This window comes from Zeugodacus cucurbitae, chromosome 6, assembly GCF_028554725.1.
Source record: "Zeugodacus cucurbitae isolate PBARC_wt_2022May chromosome 6, idZeuCucr1.2, whole genome shotgun sequence".
NCBI classification, from domain to species: domain Eukaryota; kingdom Metazoa; phylum Arthropoda; class Insecta; order Diptera; family Tephritidae; genus Zeugodacus; species Zeugodacus cucurbitae.
Window position 1 is genome coordinate 45,960,233 of NC_071671.1, and position 17,812 is coordinate 45,978,044.

Sequence of the window (17,812 nt, forward strand, 5' to 3'; positions counted from 1 at the left end):
AGTGTCACACGGAAATTCCAAAAATTAATTAAAAGCATTTAGTTATCAAATAACAACAGTGTGCTCCATTAAATTTTGAACTTATTGCTTTAAAGTATACTTACAATTATTATGAATAATTATACATACGTAGGCGCAGACATCACCTGCTATTTGCTGTAAGTCAGCTTCACATCCTAATTTAATTTAATCGCTAATTTAATTTTAGCATTCTAATCTCAGTGTGGTTAGCAAAATATTATAAAATTGAAAAATTCCTGTTTATTGGTACTTCGCAGAAAATAAATTTTGCATATAAAAGTTAAATTTTATTTATTAAATTACATAAAATCAATTTATTTTAATAATCATAATTATGTGGCAGCCTCATTTATTACATAAGCTGGCAACGACAGCAACAGTCGGTCGCTGACACATTCCTAAAAAGAACTTGAAGTCGTTAAGTCGTTTTGACGTGTGTAAAGTTTTCTATAATTTTTTTCCACTTTCCAATTTCTTCACTAAAAGAATCACAAAAATGGTAAATTTTAAAGCGCTTAAAATAAAATTCATGCATTATTTCAAATATTCTAATTACTTTACAGACAAACTTCAGCGAGGATCAATTAGCCGGTGAGTAAAACATGAAAACAAGGAGCAATTATTATTACTAGATTGTGTATTATACCAAATAGCAGTGGGTGTGTTTTTAGAATTTGAGAGTCTACCTAAAGGTATTCATTGTAAACAGCCTTCGGTATGTTTATGAGTAGCGCATTGAGCATTGTAATGGTGAAAACATACAGTTTATGATGAATAATCGCTGTTTTTGAGGCTACAGTTTTCTGCGGCTAGCGGATGACTCACTGTACCGTCGAGTAACCGTTTTACATACCAAAGTACTTAAAAAACACATAGCAAACAAAAAGCAAATGAAAAGATATCACTGCAGTATGTTGACGTAGCGTTCGTGCGACAATAAATGCAAACGATGACTCCATCAATAAATGTACACCATTTTGAGATTATTGCTTTAAGTGTATAAAGAGCTGTGCCAACTATAACTCCACACATGTACAATCAATATAACCGCTATTTATTATTAACTTTATTTCGGTGCGCTGGAATAAATCATAATTTAGTGGTGTGTGTGTGTGTTCAAGAACTTTGAGCATTCTACGTTTACTGCTAACGTTGAAATGAAATTGAATTACTCCAAACTGCCTATTTATATCAGCGACAAAGTGTTTACGTCGAGCTATGACAGTTTCTTTACCATATTGGGCAATTTTCAACGCAATGTGTATTGCGTACGACAATTATATGGACAATATGTGTGATTTGCACTATAAGCAACAAAAAAATCACTAATGTTAGCCTGTTCACGCTTATATCAATATGGAAACATATGAATTATACAAAATTAGGTGAAAGATATTATATACATATATGTATGCTATATAAATAGATTTATGTTGCGTTCAAAATATATGCCCGCCGATTCAAGTTTGCTAAATTTTCCATAATTTGGATTTGGTTTTAGCACAATATTTCATTTTAGCAAAGTATTTTTGTTTATCATCACTTTTACTGTTGCTGATAAGCACATATTTATTAGCTCAATAAAGCAAAAATAATGTAGAGTGTACTATAAAATAGAAGAATGTTGCAAAAGATAGAATAAATCGAAATAACGCGTATTGACTAAATAAAGATTATAGTGGTATGAATAATACACAATAGTCTATGAAAAGTTGAATTGTATGTTACAAAAATGTTTATAAATTTAAACAAAACTATTATACTCTGTGCAACATGTTGCGAAAGTATATATATATTTTGAATCGATCGCTTGCGATTAATATATGTATAAAAAACTCATACGTCCAGGAAATGCAATTGAAATTTAATCAAACGTATTTTTCACTCTAAATACATTTTTAAGCGTATTTAACTGTTTTATATATAATATATAAATGCAAGTGTCTCATCTTCCATTTTTTCGCACTACTATTAAGGCAGTTAGCACATTTATGACGACAGTTGTGGGGCAGAATGGGTGTAGTATACTACTAAAAAGGTATTGTACACTGAAAAAACATGTTTTACCTTATATGGAAGAAATTGCAAAACTACATTGATAGTAAATACCAATACAGGGTGTTTATATAACTTTTATAGTTAAATAAACCATTTTCACACTTTTGTAGGCTCATTTATTCGTAGTATAAAAACTAAATAATTTTTCAAAAACTTTAGTATACGAATTTATTTTTATATTGCTTGTTTGTTTTTATTCAATGCATTTGGTAAAAGTCAGTCGCTACATACGCGACACGCAAGTTCACCTTCAACGTTTTTGCGGTGGCACATCACTAAACCACTTTTGCGTCGTTCAGTCGTCGGTTGCGCGTATCATGCAACACATTGCTTTTGATATTGCACACAGTTTTATTGATTATACATAACAAATCGATTTACTATATAATATAGAATAAAATTGTAGTTTCTTTATTGACAATGTATATCTACGAGCCACCAACGAAAAACTCGTTTACCACTGTGGAAGGTAGTGTCGCACAAATTTTACATTTTTTCAACATTTTAAATTTGAATTGAAATATACAATTAATTTCGTATTTTTTACTTACAGAATTCCAAGAGGCCTTCAATCTCTTCGACAATCGCGGTGATGGTAAAATCCAATTGAGCCAAGTGGGTGAGTGCTTGCGTGCCCTCGGTCAAAACCCCACCGAATCGGATGTGAAGAAGTGCACACATCAGCTGAAGCCCGATGAACGTATTAGCTTTGAAGTTTTTTTACCCATCTATCAGGCGATTTCGAAAGCGCGTTCTGGTGACACTGCTGATGATTTCATTGAAGGTCTGCGCCACTTCGACAAGGATGCTAGCGGTTTCATTTCATCAGCTGAATTGAGACATTTATTGACCACATTGGGTGAGAAATTGACCGATGAAGAGGTCGAGCAACTAATGACCAACCAAGAAGATACACAGGGCAATGTGAATTATGAAGAATTTGTGCGTATGGTCATGAATGGTTAAGTGAAAGTGTCGTTGATATAATAGTGGCCTGCATTTAAGTAATTAAAAATAATATATATAAATATAATGAAAAAAAAGTTTATAATTCCCTTTACACACATACCTGTTTCAATAATAATTAATTAATTAAAATTGCTTATTAACATGAAATAAAAATAAATTAAAAACTAAATATTTATGTGAAACCAAAAGTATTCTGCGTGCATATGTACATATGTTGCCAATTCGTGAATTTTTTTTTTATTGAATTACCATTTATATATTCATGTATATTTAATTGTATTGTTACTGATGCGCAATGTAGCTCTTCAAACTTGCATCAAGGCAACATTTGCATATCCCACTATAACAACAAGAATCGAACACCTAAATTTGTAACGGCGTATTATTACTTATGTATGTATGTTTAACAATAAAAGAACATTCAACTAATTTTATAAAAAAAACCTTGTGTTCAAATAATTTACAATAAATCAAAAAAATAATTTTAATTATCAGTTGTTATTAGGAATATTCATATTGGTTTTAGGCAAATAAACATAAATTATATAAACTACAGCAGCTATCAATTCCTTTCCACGATTTGTTGCCAGATTTGAACCGTATTTTCCGGGCCAAGGGCTGTTATCAGACTCATCAGTTCATTTGCTTTGTTCTTCTCCATATATCCAGCAATTCTCACCAAACTAACTTCGTTCGCTTAGGAATAGCTCAAGGTTTTCATCAACAAAGCATTTTGTTGCATTGCAACAACAACATCAAATATAAAAAGCTTTTTCTGTGAAATTTGTAAAAAATCTTCGATTTGTAAATAATTTTGACTACCTCTATATATCATTGATTAAATCACATAGCCTTTAAGCATTATATTTGGCAGCCCGATAATCTAAAGTCAAGTCAGTCGCTCTCCGCCCATTTTGCTTTCTGAAATTAGTTTACGGCATGTGAATCCATTACCAAGAGTTCTTCTCATAAAACAGCTTTGTTGTTGTTATTATTGTAACGATTATCTAATCTTGCCTGAACCGGCAAGCATAAGTTAATTGTCATCGAAGTGATTTAACCTGGAACTGTTTCGACGGGTTCGAACCAAAGGGTGATGAGTGTTAGATGTTAATAGAGCATGTCAAGAGTGTTTGACTCGAGAGATACCTGGGAATTCGCTCATTGCTATAACTGTGTTAAATATGAATATCTGTTTACCGACTTATTAGAAAAAAAAGTGAAGAATGGTGGAAAGCTTGGAAAGTCTTCTGCTCACTTGTGGATCCGCTATTAATCCCTTGGTTCCTGTATACACATTAAGTTTCTAAGTCAATCTAAGGTAGGGAGATCTCTTTTTTGGGTTCTATAGACTGGTTACATTCGTTGTGGGAAGAATTCTGTCATATATTTTGTAATTTTTATGCACAGCCGTCAGGTGAAATCATAAACGAGTACATAAAAGGTTTTTCAATAGGGATGCTACAAAAGTATACTACTCGGATAGGAAGTATTTATGATCAGCTGTTCGCAAATATGTAGATGGGGAACCTCAGAAGTAAAAAGGCTACTCATTCCTGGGAAATTCAGAGTTCAGGTTGGTGATTTTAAAGAAAATAAAAAAATACCATAATTTGTTTTCAAATATTTTTCATTTACTCCAGAACTATTTTAAACTTATATAATAAATTAAACGTAAAAATCATGATTTTGTAAAAATCATTTGCAACCGATCCATATGTGAAATTAATATAATTGATAGACAATCAAAATTCATAAAAAAGCGGTATATACGAGTGTGGACGAGTATATAGTAATTAAAAAATATTATAATATTGCAATTAAATTTTGGATTTTTCAACTACTTTTGTGCTTTGTATGGCTTCGTGTAAAATGTTGAGTACCAAATCAACGCGTTCGTAAGTGGCATTTTCGCCCATCAGACCAATACGGAAAACCTGTTCAGCTGTGGGGCCCAAACCACCGCTTATCTCCAATTTGTATCTAAAAATTGAAAAAAGGAAAAATTAGTTCCGTTGTTTCATATATAGAACGCTGGCACTCACTTTCTCATTGCATATTGAGACACCTTACGCCACTCCACACCCGCTGGCACTTTGATGGTATTCACAGTCGGCAAACGATCACTGGCTTTCGTCACAAACATTTCCAGTCCTATCTCCTCTACTCCACATTGCAGCCGATGCGAGCACTCCTGATGACGATGTATCACATTTCTGCGTCCCAATGCACAAATTTGTGCCAATGCCTCGCGCAGCCCATATAAGAGTGTAGATGAGATGGTGTGGTGATAGATGCGTGGCGTGTCGAAACAATTCCAATATTGTCCTACGAGCAATGCATCAAAATAGTATGACTTCACATAGGATTTGCGTGCTTTAATGCGCGCAATGGCACGATCACTGAATGAGACGGGCGTAATGCCAGATGGTGCGCCGAGCACCTTCTGCGAACCCGTATAGGCCATGTCCACTTTCCAAGCATCCATTAGGAATTCAACACCACCCAGTGAGGCGACCGTGTCCACCACGAAAAGGCAATTGTATTTTTCGCAAAGCTCACCGATTTCTTTCAGTTGATGCTGCAAAATGCCCGTCGACGAATCACCTTGTGCAATGAAGAAAACTTGTGGTTTGTGTCCCTCAAAGGCGAATTCGATTTCTTTCAGTGACAAAGAGCGACCCGAACGTGATTCCACATAGCGTACATCACCATTTAAACGTTTCACCATCTCGGCGGCACGATGTCCCCACAAACCGGTGCAGCCGAGTAGCACAACATCACCATCCTCAACAAGATTGACAAAAGCCGTTTCCATGCCGGCATGTCCGGAACCGCTAATGCACATTGTAGCCGCGTTTTTCGTTTGGAAAATATATTTGACGCCAGCCTTGATGTCATCCATGATCTGGAGGGAAAGTAATTGTGTCCATTATTTGGAATTGGGCTAGAACTCTATACTTACAAGTTTATAAATCATTACAACTCAGTACAAAGGTTTAAGAACTTTCTGGACCTACTAGTCAATATCCCCGATCAGAACATTTAAGAATTATAGTGTTATAGTCTTACATTTCCACGACAGTCGATTCTATCTAACCGGAACGAAACCCATTTTTCGGTCAAAGACTGTGAATCCCTCGCAAGAGAAGCTTTATTGATTCTGACGAGAGAGAGAGAGAGAGGATGAATGGGTGGACGACTAGTAAACTAGTAGATGTGTAAAATCCGCGTTACTCACGAAAAGAAGACATGGTACCGCCTGTCCTCAATATAATTTGATGATAATCAGTAGTACTAATTTTAGCATAAAAGAGAAGACATGACTGTATTTAAACAACCTAAGCAAATCAACAGACTTTGCACTCATCGAGCCAGCAATCTGGTGTTATTATAATTTTTTGTTTATTTGATTGTACTTTTTTTATAGAAAGTAAAAATATATATGTACATATGTGGAGGGCACGCCTACATGAGCACAGACGAAAGCGCCTTGTAAGACAACGCAGATGGGGGTCAAAAGTCAGTGGAGGCAAGCAGATATGGTTGGTTAAGTTATCAGGGACTCTTTTATATGAAGCGCAACGGCAACGTCTGTGAGCCCACATTACTATATTGACTTGATACAGATGTACATGTAATCAATACATATTTATGAATTTACAAATAATTTATTAATTAATTTAGTTATAAGTAAGTTATTGTCAGCGTTGTAGGTATAGCGAGAGCTAGGGATTTTTTTCTAAGAAGCTAAAGTGTCTTATGAGGTATGCATATTAGAGAAGATAGCTAGCTTTCTTCATTTCATTTAAGAGATCAACGTTTCCGAAAAGAGGTCCGAAAGCGTAGAAGATTTTTCTAAAATCTCATTATATATAAATGTAGGAAAGAGATCATATTAAATAACTTTAAAAGCTTTATTGGAAAGAAAGTATATTAAGACTACCCAAAGCTCAAAGAGTATTCGTTATGAGATCTGGACGCTCTAACATTTAGAATGTTCCAAGACAAAATGTTCAAAAAAAAAAAAACTTTTTCTTTAGGAAATATATCATGGATTAAACAAATAGTAAATCTGGGAAAGAGCTATGGCGAAATATTAATAGATTTAGTGTCGTTTCGAATCCAAGAAAAGCTCAATAGGAAGATTTTGTGGGTCTCAAAGAATTTCATTTCTCACATAAAAAATATATGTATTATCGACCAGCCATTATGTGACTTCTGCGGATAAAAGGGTTCTAATAAGATTAAAGAGGGCTGTATCACATTGATTATCCATATAGTCGGTCAACTTAAATGTAATATTTAGAACTTTCGGACATATTCATTCGGTCCCAAATTTTAAGGTTAAGTTTCTTTTAATACGAATTATATTGCTTTCAGAGAGGGTTTCGTGAAAAAACACTTTAAGAAGTAATCAAAATTAAGACGCTCAAAACGGTATCTTTCAATTATTTTCTAAAACATTTCCTGCTCTAAGTAGACTCAGGAGTCTCTTAAACCTTTGCACTTGATTTAGTTCCAAAACTCGTACATACCTCAAAGCATTCCGGATGCATATGCCCCAAAACTGGATTACTCAACGAGTCGAGCACACGCTGGGTGCAATTGGAGGGACCCGGCCCCATCAGTGTTTTATTCGGCACATAGAGCGACTGTTTCAATTGCTCGGGCGCTGGTAATTCCATTTTATTAAACTTATTTAAATTCACAAAACTTTAATAGTTCAACACAACACCAAAGATCGAAAATTAAGAATGTCACTTTTGTAACTGCAAATCACTTTTATATAGCACTTTTTCGAAACCACAGCCGATTATCACAGTTTTTTTCAACAGCACGAAGTCTAAAAAACCACAATTTCGAATCAGGAACACATTTATTTTATTTGCTTTTAAATATGTTTAAAACCTTTTTGTTGTTGTTTTATATTTTTTAGAAACCACAAAAATTGTCTACTGCTATCAAGCAATTGCCTGGGAATGAAGATGATTTTCGGGGTTCACAGGCATCTTATAGTCTCCCTTATCGCTCATACGGAGCTCATTTAAATGGGAGCGTTGAAAAAAAACCTCAGTGAAATATTATTTACTCGAATAGACGTAACACATAAGTATGTATAATTACTCAAAATAGATACTTTTGACACAAATATCTTTACATGTGTTTGTCTGTATGTATATAACGAAGTCAGCGGCTAGGAAATAAGCCGTGTTATCTCTGCATCATATTTGACTCCCAGGCAGGCGTACGAAGTGATAACGATTATGATTATATGCATAAATTAAGTTAGTAGGCGCAGTAGTGTATGTATATAATAAGTAATTATTTCTATTATAAATAAATGCCGGTATGCAGCTCTACTTATATATACCAACATACATATGTACGAGTATATAAGCTTAGCTTCATGACATTCAAGTCTAGAATGGTGTAATTAAATATTTTGAAATGCCTTCGAATGCAGTCAAAACTATAACGGACTCTAGAGTTAGTATTCTTCAAATATGGAAAAATGAAATCGGTATCAAAGTGCGTTTAGATGAATTAAGAGACTTAGATAAGACAATCTTTACGATGTATAATAACTTTATCTTCTTTTTCGGCTGCCATTGTGTTAAAAATAAATACACCAAAATTAAAAAAAAAATAAATGAAAAATCTAAAATTGTCATGTCATTGCCTACGTCTACTCTGATCTCCGAAGCCGGAAAACTGATTTGATTGAAATTTTAATATAGATTTGTATCAGATTAGTGACGTTGTTGACGAATTATTATGTTGGCAAATATCTCCTTTCCGTCTTTTTGATCTTTATTCAATGCTTTATAAAAAGTGTTACAGTGATCGGATTTAGTTCAAATATTCGCCGTTTCGTTCGATAATCCGTTTCCATCTATACGGCAACTTCATAATGCTCTCTTCCTTATTTGCGAAGATCTCGGACAGTCATTTTTCACAAGCCTCTTTTGAGTTCAACTTTACACCACTAAGGACATTCGCCATGGACAGGAGCAGGTGGTAATCACTTGGCGCTATGTTCGGGCTATATGATGGATGCGAAAAAACCTCCCACACGACCTGCAGTAGCTTCTGACGAGTCATCAACGAAGTGTGCCTTCGATCACGACCGACCGTTTTCGCTTGATATTGTCGTAAGTGGTCCATTTTTCGTCACCAGTCACTATCCGCTTCAAAAATATGTCAAGTTCGTTCCGTTTCAGCAGCATATCACATGCGTTGATTCGGTCTAAAAGGTTTTTTTGCGTCAAATCACACGGCACCCAAACATCAAGCGCTTTTTGTGTATCCAGCCTTCTGCAGATAGTTTAAAATGGGCGATGTCACGAGATGCCACATGCCGGTCTAGCTCGATGTTTTCCATGATTTGATCGGTATCCGTCGTCACAGGTCTTCCGCCGGCTGGCTTATCCATGGTGTCGTCGTTTTCACCCGCTCTGAATCGTCGAAACCATTCCTCTGCAGTTCGAAGTGATAGAGTATCATCCTCCAAAACACTACTAATCTCCCGGAACGTTTCTCTAGCGGATTTGTCTTTAACGAAGGAAATTTTTAAAATAGCGCGAATTTCGGCGTTGGTGAATTACATGTTTACACATGTATAACTGTTGAACGCAATATCGAAACTAATCACGCATAGCATCGTTTTGTAGGTTATGTCCAACAATGGTTCTTTAAACACTTGCGTCAAAAGATTAAAGAAAAAGGGGAATGATTTGAACTAGAAACTTATTTACCAATCTTTGAAGTATTCTTTATCAAATAAAAAAAGAATCATGAAATTCTATTTGTGTCTTTTATTTTTATTACACTTTGTGTCTCTGACACTTTTATTATAAAAAAATATCAAACTACCTACATATTACACATATATTAAACGTGCTGTTTTTCTAATAACATTATGTCATTAATTAAGTGTTAAATCTTGACCTTAAAGCCCTAGAGCCTGCAAGTACATATATTGAATTGAAAACAGAACTATCGGTCTCATCTGTTATATGAACAAGCGTCACTGATACTGTTATATGTTTATACTTTTTTATATAATAACTGCTATTTTACTATAATTAAAACTCTGTAACTATATATGTATGTATATTAGATAACGTTTCAACTAATTTTGTAAAGCTTCTAACATTCAAGTTACTATAGCACACTATCTCTGCTGTTACGCTTACTGGGTATTGATTTGAATTTCAAACTGTCAGTTGATGAAGTTTAGTATATTGGTGAATTGCATTATTGCAGTTATTTTTCGTTTGTGATAACCTTATTAAAGGAAAGTTCAAAAAACTTTAATCTAACAAATCTTTATTTACATATGTACATATTTTTTACACGTGTGCTATGAAGAAACTAATCAATTTACTAAGAAACTGACTAATGTTGTTGCAAAAGGAAAAACAATTTAAGATCAATGCAACGGTATTCGTATGCGTCTGACTCCGTTGTTGATTGTAGCATAAACGATGTGCACGTTGATAATAAATTTGAAATTAAAGAACTCGTATAGGTATACATAATTTAAGTACAAATGCTTACCCAATAAACATTAAAGTTAGTATTTGGATTGAAAAAAAAGTATTTTCTATAATAATTTTAAGTAAATTTTTAATTCAAGACTTCAAATGTTAGATTAATTAATTTTTTTCCGAAAAACTGAAAAATCTGAATCTAAAATATTTGTTTGCTGGGTTTAATATCAGGTGCATGTTGATAAGCATTGAGTGCAGTGCAAATTGAATAGTTATTTACTTTTATATACAGTATGTCTGATCATATGATGTCGACATTTGTAATAATTTTTTTACAATCTCGCTAAACAATAGCGGCTGCAAGTTTATGTGTGAATGCGGAATACAAATGTTTAATAGTTTAATCAATTGCCCTCAACAGGGGCGAACGCAGGGGGGGGGGGTCGTTTGGGGTGTTAAACCACCCCTCCCCCCCAAAAGTAATTGAATTTTTAAATAATAGAATTTAATTCTACATAGTCATTTGAAAAATTGTAATTTGTTGTTTTCAAAGCAATCTTTCTGCCGACGATGTAGGAATATGTAAAATAAATGAATACATTAGTCACTAACAGCGTTGCCGTTTTGATACATTTTGATAGAATTTAATTTTTTGAAACTATGAAAATGTTAAACTAAAAACAAACCTATTGTATCAGGATAGTATTAAAAAGTTGTGGGAATGTAGGCCAATTAAAAAACCCAGAAAAATATCAACTGGACAGAGACATTTTTTTAATTTGCTTCAAAGTAATGAGTTTACCTTATAACTCTGTGGCTGCTGAACTGGATTTTTTTAGATTTAAGGGGAATTGTGAGTCGAAAGTGGACTTCTTTTGAAAATTAGTTCTGAACTGAAAAGTCACCAATAAGGTTTCTATTATTTTTTTATAGTTTATTGTTAATCATAACATAGGAAAACTGAAAACTCATTTATTATGACTTCAGTTTTCGTTCCATGAGCAAACTGTTGTCAAATAAATTTTAATTAAAAAAAAATTATGCTATTTGCAAAAAAATACTTGAGTGCCTTAACTAAAATATCTATATTTTTAATAAAAACAACCAGAAAGAACTGGTCTGAATTAGATATACAACTTTACTTATTATTTGTTTTTCAAATGAAAATTTTCAAAACAGTGCATCGTTTTTTAAAGATTGGAGCAACAATCCCTATATCTGTCGCTTCAATTGAACGCTCGTTTTCCTCACTTCGCAGGCTTAAAACACATTTAAGAAATAAAACTGGAGAAAAACGCCTGAACGGAATGGCTCTCTTGAATATCCATAGAGATATAGACGTGACGGAGGAAGAGATTTAAAATGTTATGGTCCAAAATAAAAGAAGATTAGACTTCAATTTGTAAATAAAATAATGAAACATTGTCTTTTTACCTAAAGCCGCCCCCCCAAATTTTTTTCCTGCGTTCGCCACTGGCCCTCAATGTCAACTTATGTACATACTTCTGAGGTTCTAGCATCACTATGCAGTCCTAAAGGCTTAAAGGCTAGTGTGTGTACATACATACATAGCTACATATAATTTAATAAACCGGTTTAGTTCATATTTACCTTTTAAATAGAATAAACTTTTTTATAGATATGTAAAGATTATTAAAAACAAGTAAATAAGGGTTAAGTTCGGTTCAATTTAGAAAATTTAGTACAAAATCAAATGGAACCTATAACCTTTTTTATATCACAGAACTACGAATTATTTGATTAATTAGCACCGATTTTTATATTCATGCAACATTGTGACATCAAAGAATTGACATTAACGAGTCGGATCGAACACCGGATCTAAAGTCTTAGTATTGTAGATGGGACAGAAATTCGCTATAGCCGAAAGTCAGTACAAAAACTAATGCAATAATAAAATTAAACACTTTTTCATAATTCTAATTCAAGAAGTATTTTTTTATAGCATTTTAAAAAGTAATAAATATAAGAAAATTGTTGAAAAAGTAATACCTAAATTAATCTACAACGAAACCCTGACAAAACCAAAAGCTTTCAACAATCAGCTGTTACAGTTAAGTGATACTCAAAGCATTCCATTATATAGCACTTCTTTTTGTTTTGTTTATTAACTTCATTGATAAAAAGCAGTTCCAATTGTTAACTTTCATTTTGTGAAATTCTAGTGCGAAATATGTTGTCTTCGAAAAGTTTGTCATTAATTTCAAAGCAATTATGCATTAACACTATCAAGAAAGGATTTAGCACCACAGACAGTGGGAATGCCGCAACAAAACGAATTTGTATAGTCGGTGCCGGGCCGGCAGGTTTTTATGCCGCACAATATTTATTGAAACATATAAGTGACTGTGCCGTGGATATAATTGAAAAATTACCTGTTCCGTACGGCTTGGTTCGGTAAGTGTAACAGGTGAAATTAAGCTTTGCGCCAGTCACAACAGCATCAAAATATTCTTCTAGAAATGCTTGCATTTGAAAAAATTGCTGTTTATCAACTTTTAGCTTGTTGTGTTATTACAAAATTAATGAAATAAAATATATTCAAAAACCAGATATTTTATTTGAAAATCAAACAAGTTGCTTTTATATTACATATTGAATATTGCTTGTTAATTTGAATATTGAATCCAGAGTTCGTAGCTATTGCATTACCTCGGCTTTTGTTTGAAAACAAATATTAAATTTTTACTTTTTTCAAAAGGCATTTAAACCCAACAGTACATTCGATTTTACTCTTTAAAATATTTCCATTACAGTTACGGCGTAGCGCCCGATCATCCCGAGGTGAAAAACGTAATTAATACTTTCAACAAAACTGCGGAAAATAAAGGCTTCAATTTTTACGGCAACTTAGCACTAGGCAAGGATATTAATTTAGATGACTTGCGTAAGCGTTACCACGCCGTGCTACTCACATATGGAGCGGATCAAGATCGGCATTTGAATATACCAAATGAGGATAAACCGAATGTGCTGTCTGCACGAAAATTTGTAGCGTGGTATAATGGTCTACCAGGCGCACAGCATTTGAATCCTAATTTGAGCGGAAATACTGTTGCTATTTTGGGGCAAGGCAATGTGGCGGTAGATGCAGCGCGTATGCTGCTCAGCTCATTGGATGCATTGCGGGTTAGTTACTTTCATATATACATATGTATTTGGTCGTTCCTTATTAAACACCTTCAATATGTTTAGAAAACCGATACCACTGAGTATGCGCTGGAAACGCTTGCGCGTAGTAAAGTCGAGCAGGTGTATTTGGTAGGACGACGTGGTCCATTGCAGGCAGCTTTTACAATAAAGGAATTGCGCGAAATGCTCAAATTGCCGAATGTACAAACGTTATGGAAACCGGATGACTTTACAGGCAATTTATTTTTAATTGTATATCACAATAGCTTTATGTAGAATATGTTATTTTTAGATGTATCTGCACAAATACCAAACCTACCACGACCTAGAAAGCGTCTTACTGAATTAATGTTGAAAAGTCTGTCGGAGCAGCCTCGTGAAAGTAGTAGCAGTAGTGGTAAAAAGCTATTTTTGCCAATATTCTTGCGTGCGCCCAAAGCAATTGGTGAAAATGAAGTGGAATTGACCGTAACAGAACTACAAAATGATATGGCTGTACCAACAGATAAAACCGAGCAACTGGCAACTGATTTAGTGCTACGTAGCATAGGTTACAAATCTACGTGTGTCGATGGTGGCATATGTTTCGATGAGAAGAGTGGACGCGTGTACAATGAGAATGGTAAATGTGTATAAAAGTCGTCATCTATTTTGTATAATTTACTGATATATAATTTTGGCATAGGTCGCGTTTTGCGTGATGCTGTTAGTAAAACGGTAGATGAAGGTATATATGTAGCGGGTTGGTTGGGTACCGGCCCCACTGGAGTAATTCTAACGACCATGAATGGTGCCTTCAGCGTTGCGAAAACAATATGTGATGACATTTCATCGAAGAAGTTGGATACTAGCATATCCAAAGCAGGTTTGGATGCAAAACAATTACAACGTGTTGTAACATGGGCACATTGGCAACGCATCGATGAAGCTGAAACTAAAGCTGGTCAAGCATTGGGTAAACCACGCGAAAAGTTTGTGGATGTCGAAGAAATGCTTAAGGTGGCAGGGCTTTAAATTATAGCAAGTAGCGTAGCATATAAGTAGAAAGTTTAGAACAAATTTATATTTTTCTATTTCACGACATTTATCTTCTCATAATTGTTATGAAAATAATGTTGAATTTGAAAAAGTCAAAAATTAGTTTTGTAAAAATTTTTCTGAAAAAAAGAACAAATGTGTGTAAAATAAACTACAAAATTTGAAGTGGTGTAGAAAATTTGTAAAAAATTGCAAAGATAAAGATTTGGCAAAATAAAATTCGCAGTGTTTTTAAGAAAAATTGTTATTTTAAATAAAGTAACATGGATTTGGTTATTACGCCAGAGCCGCATTATATTCCAGGGTGAGATGTGCTGAACGTTAGCATAAATTCACAATTAAAATTTTATATTTTATTTTAATTTGCTAACAGCTATACTGGTCATTGTCCACAATTTCGCTTTCGTGCTGGTAAAACATATGGCAAATTAACACATAAATTACTTATCGATCCATGTGTCATACATGCGCCCGAACTAATTGTGACACCCTCAAATCGCGCGCCTATTTCACTGGTTTACCCCACCACAATTGAAATCGAGCTCCTGAATAGACGTGAAAAGTATGTGGATCCCGTTTATCGGCATCCCATCATACCCGGTTATGATGGTTTCGTACCAAATCTGGCATCGAAAGTTGGCAAACGTTATATTGCAGCCGCGACAGCTGGTATGGCGGAACATGAATTGCTAATGGATCAGTTGCGTTGCGAACGTAGAAATTTAACACACCGCGATCTATTGGGTAGTGGATTTGGAGTGTTTGAAAGTAAAATGAACGAGCGCATGGTGAGCGATTTACCCATACTATTGGAAATTCTAATGAAATTATGTGAGCGATTATGTTTTAGCTACCTTATACACATTATCGGTCGCCATTAATGCCGGTGAATGCACGTTCCAAAGCCTTTAAAAAATTGGATTGTAGTTTTGCGGAGAAGAAAGAGCCTTACTCCAAGTCTACTGTGCCGCATTTCATGGAAAATGATGATGAGGAGAAATATATTGTTAATGGTAAATTGTTTTTGACTATATGTACACATACACGTATATTATTTATTTGCTCGAATCCAACTTTTCATTATTTATAAAATTGGTTGCCATGCGCAACCCTTTAAACAACTGACATACTTCAAAGCAAAATTTTAACTGATATACTACAAATGTCGGATTTCATTAGCTAACAAATTGCAATTACTAATTTGGGCAATTATCGAACCAACGCATACAATCCAAATTCGCTTACATAAATTCAAGTCAATAAATTTTTAACGTGTAAATTTTAAGTTTTGTATTAATTTTAAATAACCGAATGTTTTGAAATGTCGTATTCCACGCGTAACTGCTGATTATGATTATTTGTATTATATTCTAAACATTTTCATAATATTTTCTTTTTGCTTTTCTAATTGTTAGGTTACGGTGGTCACATACCGATGGCGTTGACACGTTTTGGCGAAACTAGCAAACAACTTACTAACAGTGCACTATGCGAATTCACCAATAATTACCACCACAGAAGAAGCGCTGAGTGGTGTCCACAAGAAAATGCCGGTATTGGAAGTTCATGTCCGAATACCGGGCATTTTGTCATCTACCATCGTACGATTGGCATGGTGCCCAAATACGCAGGTCACGTGCCTGGTGAGACTTTTACATTCGGGCGTACATTTGGTGATGCTACGGTAGATGCAAAGCATTGGCTGGCACTGCATAAGGACTAAGCACATATATAAATATTATTTGTGCGTATGAAAACAATATTAAAAATTTGTAATTTCTGTAATTAGTCCATTTTGTGGCTTGTGATAACATAAATATTATTTTTGTTGTAAATTAAGTAGTTAGCAAAAATGTATGTACATTAAAATAAGAAAAAATTAACAGTTTTTAAGTATATAAACAAGTAACGGGTTTTATTCGTAGAGATCGAGCTTTTCTTGCAAGCTAGCAATTTCCCTCAACAACTTATTAGTATCTTGTTGACATTTAAATTGCTTTTCGTTTATTTCGTCAATGAGTTGTTGCTGTGCAGCGCTGTTGAAAGGTAAAACACTTTTGTATAAATGGTGAGCGCAAATTGTACATTTTGTTTGCAATTAATGAAAGAAAGCACCATACCTTTACTGCTATTATAAGCACCAAAGCAGCGTTTACAATATCATACTAAACTATCACTTACCTAATTTCCGTCTTTAACGATTGCAGCTTGTGCACTTCCTCTTGCATTTCTCTTAGTTTTCCATCTAATAATTTGTTTTTATGCTCTGCTGTATTTTCAAGAGCATTCAGCTCATTTTCGGCATTTTTAGCAATTCCTCCAAGTGTGTCCAGTTTATTGTTCAATTGCTGTTGTGGCTAAATATAAAATAATACTACTGTCTCAGTGACTTTATCTAGTTATACAGCGTATTACCAAAAAACATAATTCATCTTCTGTGCCAAGTGATTTTTGCATTTGCTGTTCTAATGAGAGGCGCCAATCTTTATAATCTCCATGAAAACGTTCCAACAATCCAATAACTCTTTGCTCACCTAATCGAAACATGCCAAGTTCTTTTTGCATTCGATTCGACAATTGCAGTGGCAAAATGTCATCACCTTTATTGTCATATGTAATTGCAAATATATCTTTTAAATATTTCTCTTTTACAGCCAGCGTATCTTTTATGGAATTTTTCAATTTATTGCAAGATGCTTCCAACTGTGTAATTTCAGCGACCTATGATTATTACATTTGTAGTTATTAAATTGTATAATATATTTTCTCATTTACCAATTGAGATATAAAATTCTGTAGAAAATTCTCAAGCAGTGGGTTTTCTACAATTTCAGTAATATTTTTTTCAAATTCAATGCAAGGAAATTTCGGAAAATCCATTATTAAATCGCAATCTTTAATTTAATAAGTTTTGTGAAACAACTGTTCTTCTAACGGAAGCGGAAACAAAATGAAGTCCAGTAAATTATATATTATAGGATGTATATATATATATTAATTGTATATATGAGACGGTTGACTAAAATAGTAAGTGTTGCCATTGCAGCGAAGAATTAAAAATTAACCGACACTAATTC

At 34.0% G+C, this 17,812-nt stretch overlaps 5 protein-coding genes across 6 annotated transcripts; 3 read left to right on the forward strand and 2 right to left on the reverse strand.

The window, feature by feature from the left end:
* Positions 1-376: 376 nt before the first annotated feature.
* On the forward strand, positions 377-3,491 carry LOC105209859 (myosin-2 essential light chain). 2 transcript variants are annotated; one of them, XM_011180508.3, is made up of 3 exons: positions 377-520; positions 585-612; positions 2,633-3,491. In XM_011180508.3, the coding sequence occupies exons 1-3, from the start codon at positions 518-520 to the stop codon at positions 3,043-3,045; spliced, it is 444 nt and encodes a 147-aa protein (XP_011178810.1). In that variant the 5' UTR covers positions 377-517; the 3' UTR covers positions 3,046-3,491. The 2 variants fall into 2 exon arrangements, with proteins under 2 accessions (XP_011178810.1, XP_011178809.1); XM_011180507.3 differs by lacking the exons at positions 377-520; positions 585-612 and adding an exon at positions 2,371-2,548.
* A 1,169-nt stretch (positions 3,492-4,660) lies between these two features.
* LOC105209858 (alanine--glyoxylate aminotransferase) lies at positions 4,661-8,020 on the reverse strand. Its single transcript, XM_011180505.3, has 3 exons — positions 7,587-8,020; positions 5,094-5,956; positions 4,661-5,031 (listed from the first exon to the last, which is right to left on the reverse strand). The coding sequence occupies exons 1-3, from the start codon at positions 7,734-7,736 to the stop codon at positions 4,869-4,871; spliced, it is 1,176 nt and encodes a 391-aa protein (XP_011178807.1). The 5' UTR covers positions 7,737-8,020; the 3' UTR covers positions 4,661-4,868.
* Positions 8,021-12,603: 4,583 nt separating this feature from the next.
* Positions 12,604-15,014, forward strand: LOC105209857 (NADPH:adrenodoxin oxidoreductase, mitochondrial). Its single transcript, XM_011180504.3, has 5 exons — positions 12,604-12,962; positions 13,322-13,694; positions 13,761-13,932; positions 13,990-14,319; positions 14,383-15,014. Exons 1-5 carry the CDS (start codon positions 12,739-12,741, stop codon positions 14,709-14,711), a joined length of 1,428 nt encoding a protein of 475 aa, XP_011178806.2. The 5' UTR covers positions 12,604-12,738; the 3' UTR covers positions 14,712-15,014.
* Positions 14,894-16,640, forward strand: LOC105209855 (UPF0605 protein GA14893). The gene is made up of 4 exons (XM_011180502.3): positions 14,894-15,039; positions 15,109-15,523; positions 15,586-15,748; positions 16,151-16,640. Exons 1-4 carry the CDS (start codon positions 14,999-15,001, stop codon positions 16,456-16,458), a joined length of 927 nt encoding a protein of 308 aa, XP_011178804.1. The 5' UTR covers positions 14,894-14,998; the 3' UTR covers positions 16,459-16,640.
* A 3-nt stretch (positions 16,641-16,643) lies between these two features.
* On the reverse strand, positions 16,644-17,691 carry LOC105209920 (uncharacterized). The gene is made up of 4 exons (XM_011180586.3): positions 17,511-17,691; positions 17,151-17,456; positions 16,917-17,092; positions 16,644-16,771 (listed from the first exon to the last, which is right to left on the reverse strand). The coding sequence occupies exons 1-4, from the start codon at positions 17,613-17,615 to the stop codon at positions 16,651-16,653; spliced, it is 708 nt and encodes a 235-aa protein (XP_011178888.2). The 5' UTR covers positions 17,616-17,691; the 3' UTR covers positions 16,644-16,650.
* Between the last annotated feature and the right edge of the window lie 121 nt (positions 17,692-17,812).

Bases quoted from the DNA above. Each gene is read 5' to 3' on its own strand.
- LOC105209859 (XM_011180507.3), top strand. From the start codon at position 2,500: ATGTATATCTACGAGCCACCAACGAAAAACTCGTTTACCACTGTGGAA. The intron at 2,549-2,632 runs GTAGTGTCGCAC...TTTTACTTACAG, and splicing joins CTCGTTTACCACTGTGGAAG to AATTCCAAGAGGCCTTCAAT.
- LOC105209858 (XM_011180505.3), bottom strand. From the start codon at position 7,736: ATGGAATTACCAGCGCCCGAGCAATTGAAACAGTCGCTCTATGTGCCG. The intron at 5,957-7,586 runs GTATGTACGAGT...CTTTCCCTCCAG, and splicing joins TGCATCCGGAATGCTTTGAG to ATCATGGATGACATCAAGGC. The intron at 5,032-5,093 runs GTGAGTGCCAGC...TTCAATTTTTAG, and splicing joins TCTCAATATGCAATGAGAAA to ATACAAATTGGAGATAAGCG.
- LOC105209857 (XM_011180504.3), top strand. From the start codon at position 12,739: ATGTTGTCTTCGAAAAGTTTGTCATTAATTTCAAAGCAATTATGCATT. The intron at 12,963-13,321 runs GTAAGTGTAACA...TTTCCATTACAG, and splicing joins GTTCCGTACGGCTTGGTTCG to TTACGGCGTAGCGCCCGATC. The intron at 14,320-14,382 runs GTAAATGTGTAT...ATTTTGGCATAG, and splicing joins ACGCGTGTACAATGAGAATG to GTCGCGTTTTGCGTGATGCT.
- LOC105209855 (XM_011180502.3), top strand. From the start codon at position 14,999: ATGGATTTGGTTATTACGCCAGAGCCGCATTATATTCCAGG. The intron at 15,040-15,108 runs GTGAGATGTGCT...ATTTGCTAACAG, and splicing joins GAGCCGCATTATATTCCAGG to CTATACTGGTCATTGTCCAC. The intron at 15,749-16,150 runs GTAAATTGTTTT...TCTAATTGTTAG, and splicing joins GGAGAAATATATTGTTAATG to GTTACGGTGGTCACATACCG.
- LOC105209920 (XM_011180586.3), bottom strand. From the start codon at position 17,615: ATGGATTTTCCGAAATTTCCTTGCATTGAATTTGAAAAAAATATTACT. The intron at 17,457-17,510 runs GTAAATGAGAAA...TAATAATCATAG, and splicing joins AGAATTTTATATCTCAATTG to GTCGCTGAAATTACACAGTT. The intron at 16,772-16,916 runs GTAAGTGATAGT...ACCTTTCAACAG, and splicing joins TCGTTAAAGACGGAAATTAG to CGCTGCACAGCAACAACTCA.